This window comes from Dioscorea cayenensis, chromosome 10 (genome assembly GCF_009730915.1).
Source record: "Dioscorea cayenensis subsp. rotundata cultivar TDr96_F1 chromosome 10, TDr96_F1_v2_PseudoChromosome.rev07_lg8_w22 25.fasta, whole genome shotgun sequence".
Lineage (NCBI taxonomy): Eukaryota > Viridiplantae > Streptophyta > Magnoliopsida > Dioscoreales > Dioscoreaceae > Dioscorea > Dioscorea cayenensis.
In genome coordinates, this window is record NC_052480.1 from 6,729,456 (window position 1) to 6,735,496 (window position 6,041).

At 40.7% G+C, this 6,041-nt stretch overlaps 1 protein-coding gene across 1 annotated transcript; it reads right to left on the reverse strand.

The window, feature by feature from the left end:
• Positions 1 to 3,538: 3,538 nt before the first annotated feature.
• Positions 3,539 to 5,812, reverse strand: LOC120270265 (cytochrome P450 736A117-like). The gene is made up of 2 exons (XM_039277283.1): positions 4,940 to 5,812; positions 3,539 to 4,235 (listed from the first exon to the last, which is right to left on the reverse strand). The coding sequence occupies exons 1-2, from the start codon at positions 5,810 to 5,812 to the stop codon at positions 3,627 to 3,629; spliced, it is 1,482 nt and encodes a 493-aa protein (XP_039133217.1). The 3' UTR covers positions 3,539 to 3,626.
• Between the last annotated feature and the right edge of the window lie 229 nt (positions 5,813 to 6,041).

Genomic DNA, 6,041 nt, shown 5'->3' on the forward strand with positions numbered 1-6,041 from the left:
CTTAGTCCCTCTAAGTGGGCACATTTTTTAAAGTAGAAGGATTGGTTGGGAGTATTTTTAACTAAGTGGGCACATTTTCAAAAGTAGAGGGACTAGGCGAGAGCATTTCTGAGTAGAGGGACCAAAAAGGAAGAGAAAGAAAAGTAGAGGGACCAACTAGGGTATTATACCTAGTCTTAATATAAGTACATACTAGGCAAGGCCAACCCTTGGCAAAAATACTAAATACAATATCTGAAATGTAGGTATGAAAATGGAATTAAAATTAGTGCTCGATGTGGAGATGATAAAGGAATCGGTGTAGGAGGAGTCAGAGCTAGAGGAGGGACCAGTTGTGATAATAGATCTAGTGCTCGACCAAGGTCAGCCTCGATCCGTGCCTGGGTCACGAGGATGGTATGCTGGTCCTCTTGCTGCTATAGAATCGCAGCTCCATCTCCTAAATCTCCGACCATCATCAGGGATGAATTGATGAAAGGCTGTCTGCACTCACCGATGCAGTGGCCGATGGTAAGGATATTAGCATCTGATCTATTTGATTGGGATGAGGACCCATCTGGAGCCACGGTAGATGACCATTCCCATTAGCAACAGTGTATTTAGACCAAAGGGTATCGCACCGCCCATAGTCTCCTGACCTTAGTGCTGATCTTCCAGTCCCATACCCCTGATGAGTCATGTAATGTATAGACCGGCAAAGATCGCACCCTGGTGTATGTGCTAGCCTTGATGAGCAATGAAATCTGCCAACGCCTAGCCTAGGTGGATGGGACGATGCTCAACCAGACTTAACAAGAATAAGAGCTCCTGCCGCCCCACCATTCTGAACTGTCACCTCGCCTTGCAATGGATTAGATAATAACAATGTGCACATACCTGAGCGTTGGCCTGGTAAGAAAAGAGGCCTTGGTGAGGCCTAGCTCATGGCTCCTCAAGTGCTTCAAGTGCTACCATGCTCCCTTGGTGGTGACGCCAGTAGGGAAGTTGATGAGGAGCTCCTCTACTATGGGTTGCTAATGAATTTGGTATTGTATAACCCCATCAAAAGAAAAAACTTTGTATGTGTCAGCGACCCTTGCTCTCCATACAGCTGAAATAGGATCACTCTCGGGCGAGTAAAACTTATCAACCCTCAGTCTAACATGAATGTGATGATGACCTCGAGGGTGGTGTCATGGTACACTTGCTTCTCCATCGAAAATAATCCTCTCTAGCCTCCCGACTGAATCATACTCCTAACTTCTTCCTCGAGCCCCAACTGTGTTAATATGGGCCAATGCACCATACGGAATTGGCCAAACCACTTCGCCTTTAAGCGGACAAACCGCTCTCAGAAGTGAACCTCTACAAATGTGGGTGGGGGTGAGGGAACCGCTGGAGTCGATGTCTCCTTTGTTGCTGTTGTACCCATGTTTGGATACCTCAGATCGCTTCCTCTTGGCTGGCCTAGAAGCAACCATTTTCACCCTAACCATCCTACATAAGAAAAATATGAAGTTCAGAATGCAAAAATACAAAATTTGAACAACACTAAAATGCTTACAGCTGTAAGCATCAGGGAATGTCACCTTTATGGTGACCTTACAGCCGTAAGCCATCTGCTCAGATCGTAAGGGTCCCTCCTATATAATGAGGCTCCAAAATTTACAAAATTCAATTCTAAACTATCATTCAAGCATTGCTAAACAACATACATTTGTTTTCATGCAATAATTTAATCAATTGACTCAAAAAAATCATGAAAACAAAGATTAACTTTGATGCAAAGAAGAAAATGAATTTAAGTTTTCAAATCAGTCCAATCTCCCTTGAAAACCCTCAAAAATAGAAAAGGAAGGCTAAGGGAAGAGAATGGGAGGAGAGACGAGCGCCGGTGACCAAGAATATGGTGAAAAACAATTGGGAATAATGATCAAAGGTTGTTGACGACGTTTAAACCCTAAGTGCTTACGGGTGGCTTACAAGCATACGTTGCGACTACAAGTCTCTCTGAATGAACAAATACAGGGTACTTATAGCCTTAAGGCCTAACCATCAAGGTTACATCTCCTTAATTTACAACTTAGGTTACAACCGTAAGAGGCTACTAAACTACTAGTAAAGACTAAAACTCAACAAAATACAAAAAATCTTGCTTGGGTTGCCTCAGAGGAAGCGCTTGTTTAACGTCATAAGCTTGATCTACCTGAAATGCGCATGTCATGGATGCTCATAGTAAAAATACTCCTCATAACCGCAATCAATGTCTCCGAAATAATGCCCAAGTGCGAGATCAGAGAAAATAGGAAACTTACCAATGTAGTTGACTGACTCAAAAGTTAACTCCTAAGGCGAAGGTTTTCTCTTGCCTTTCTGGTGTTAACCTTATGCTGAGGTGGACTGCTACCTCACTTATCATGTGTTACCCTTTGCTGACTTGGTAAGACTCTCTTACTTATATTGTTGACATGGCATTCCATGCCAGCCAATAATTTTTCACATCATCCTTATTCTTTTCTTTTAAATCTTCTAACCATAGAATCTCACTAGTAGCTGAATGGCACAGTGTTAATTTTGGTTGTTTGAAAGAAAGATCCATCAGTGATCCAGCCACCACCAATGGGTGCTTCTTTGATAGAACTCTCACATTCTTTATCAACCCCTCTACATCACTCAACACTCCACACTCTTCCAAATCTTCTATTCCAGCCTTACTGACCTTTACAAGAATTTTAACTTTGAGTTCACTAAAGCAACCGAATAAGTAGTTCCCAATGTACGTCAGGCTTAGTTGGGGTTGGAGTTGAGATCGACAGTCAAAGGTGAAGTAGAAGTGCACTGTTCTCTCTCCTGGCCATGCATGAGCTTTCACCATGCAAACCCGAACATGTGCAGTTGAGCTTGAGCTTTAGTTTCACTATGTGTTCTTGTTGGAGAATGAATGTCAAAATGAAGTCGTCACTGATCTCTGGCGAAGTCCGGTTTGGTTGTGGTTGGGATTTGAGTTTGTGCCACAAATTTAAGTAGGTGGCATATTGTTGACTGGGTGGGGATGAGTGTGCAGTTAAAGGCAAGAAGAGGGCTGCCAAGGGAACCGGCGGCGAAGGATTTCCTAAAGTGATTCCAGGTGGTATCATCGGCGGTGACGTGGTCGATGGATATGGCTAAGCACAAGCCGTGAAAAAGAATGATGGTGAGTTACAAAGACATCAATGGATGTTTGTTAAGGTCTAAACAAGGGAGAAGAAGGAGAAAATGTTTGATGGTAGCAATCTATGTCAGCATCAAGGTAGCATCGTCAAAGAGAGTGACCCAATTGGAAGAAAACACTAACGTTAGTGACTCAATTCAATTTTTTTGTAGTTCGATGACCAATATAGCAAAACGCAAAAAGTTTAGTGACCAACCAAGTAGTTTGCCCAATTATTTTTTTATCATTTTAAATATTATTATGAAAAGGAATATTTATTCCTAAAATTTGAAGAAAAAAAACCATTATTTTAGTATAAATAGATTTAGTTACAAGCCTGTTTACTTACAACTAAAATCAAATCCATCCTTATTATATTATCAAATACATGCAACAACCCCTAGCCATTATCAAAGAGGTATCTTATTATCATGGCACTTGACAACTAACAACAACCTCAATTCACCTTCTTTGCAACCAAAACTAGAGGATGTTTCCTATGCATTATAAGTCCTTGAGCTTCATCCATGTTTAAATCTTCAGCACTCAATCCATTCGGCATTTCCCAATCAAACTGATGCACAAGATTTGCAAGAGCAAACTCAATTGTGGCTACAGCAAAGTGCATTCCTGGACAAATTCTCCGACCAACACCAAATGGAATAAACTCAAAATCTTGACCTCGAAAATCTAACTCATTATTCACAAATCTTTCTGGTATAAACTCTTTTGGAGCATTCCAAAATTTTGGATCCCTTCCTATCGCCCATCCATTAATGAGTACTCTTGTTTTTGCTGGAATTTTATAGCCTTGTAACTCAGTGTTTTCAATAGTTTCACGAGGAAGTAGCAAAGGAATAGGAGGATGAAGTCTCAACACTTCTTTCACTACTGCCTTCAAGTATGACATCTTATTCACATTTTCCTCGACCACCATTGAACTCTTTTCACTTGCTAATTTTGCCTCTTCTTTCAACTTATTCATTACTTTTGGATTTCGAATAAGTTCTGACATAGCCCACTCTAAGAATATATACGAAGTAGTTGTTCCAGCCGCAAACATATTCTGCAATAAATAATAAAAATTAAAAAATTGAAAAATAAATTAGTTGTTTGTGTATAATTCATATCTTGACAATTAAATTAACATTAAAAAAATTGAATGTAATGGCCCAAAAGAGAAGGATGAGTAATAAATAATTGCGAATTATTAAAGATAGTAATTGAGAGAAAAAAAGCTTTAAAGAGTGCATCGAGAGAAATAAATAAATATATATATATATAGAGAACCCATCATCTAGGGACGTCCCTAGATTTCAAATCTAGGGATGTCCATGAGTAGCCCAGTCGGATAATCGACGCTCTTATTATTACGAGCAGTAGAAACCGCTGCTCTACAGGTGTTGTCGATGATCGATGAGCAGGTGAAAAGATTATGACAGTGTTTATATAATCAATCAACCATCTAGGATGATGATCCAACGGCTTAGATTTAAAACGTCCCTAGATTTCAAATCTAGGGACTTACTTAGATGATGTTTTCCCATATATATATATATATATATATGATAAATATAACAATTCATGAACCCTCACTTGTTATGTTAGGATATTATTTATACTTTTTATTAGGAAAAAGTCAACCTCTCAACTTTTTAGATGGGAAAAAAAAACCCACCATTCTAGCACTCCTTTCAACTCCTAATAGCACTTAATGTTAAGATAAAAACCAAGTAATTAGGAATAAGGGGCATGCAAATGAAGTATAACCAGAATGATAGCTTTAACTTCATCCGTGGTGGGGGAGAACTCCCCAGACAAGGGATCCCTCTGAAGAGAAAGAAGAATATCAACCAAATCAGCGTTATCATCATCTTTATCTCTAACACCAGCAACCAAATGATCATCAATAACACTGGTAATAAACCCATCTAAGTTCTTGAAAATTTCAGCAATCTTGGAATCCAAACTGCTGAACATATTCAACCATTTGAGAGAAGGGAAGTAATCGTCAATATTGAAAGAGCCGATCAGTTTGGTGGCCTGACAAACAGAGTCATGGAGCATGCGGCACTGGCTTTCTTCAATGATGGATCGACCGAGGGCGACCTTGCAGAGGATGTTAGTGGTGAAGAAGTTGATGGTTTCGCTGAGATTGATGGGGCCGGAGGGAGAGTGGTTAGAGATGTGAGAGAGCATGATGGAGAGCTCGGAGTTCTGAATGGGACGGAAAGAGAGAACGCGTTTAGTACTAAGGAGGTGGAGGACGGAAAGTTTGCGGGATTGGCGCCAGTAAGGGCCGTAGGGGGAGAAGGAGATGTTCTTGGAGTTGTAGACTAGCTGGCGAGGGACTTTGAGATTGGGACGGCTGGAGAAGGCAATGTCGTGGGATTTGGTCATGGAGCGGACGGCGGAGGAGGAGGAGAGGATGAGAGTGGGGATTTGGCCGAGTTGGAGAAGCATGATAGGGCCATGGATGAGGGAGAGGGAGTGAAGAGCACGGTAGGGGATGGGGAGAAGAAGATGGAGGTGACCGATGAAAGGGAGGGATGCTGGTGATGGTGGATGGATTTGGGATTTGGATTTTGATGTGGGTTTGAGAATGAGGAAGAGGAATGGGAAGATGAGGAGGAGGAGGAACATGGTTTTGGAATGGAGGAATTGGTTGTCCAGTGGATGTTTGTTTTGGGTAGGTAGACGTTTGAGGTGAGGTCAGTTATTTTATTATTATTATTATTATATGTCTTTGCTTTTAGTGCGTAGGCAGTAGACTGAAATGAATGCGTGATTATCTGATGGCAATAAAGTGAGAGGATCTTGTTTATTTTTTTTTAATAATTTATTTGTTGTTTGATTATCATGGTAGAACCGA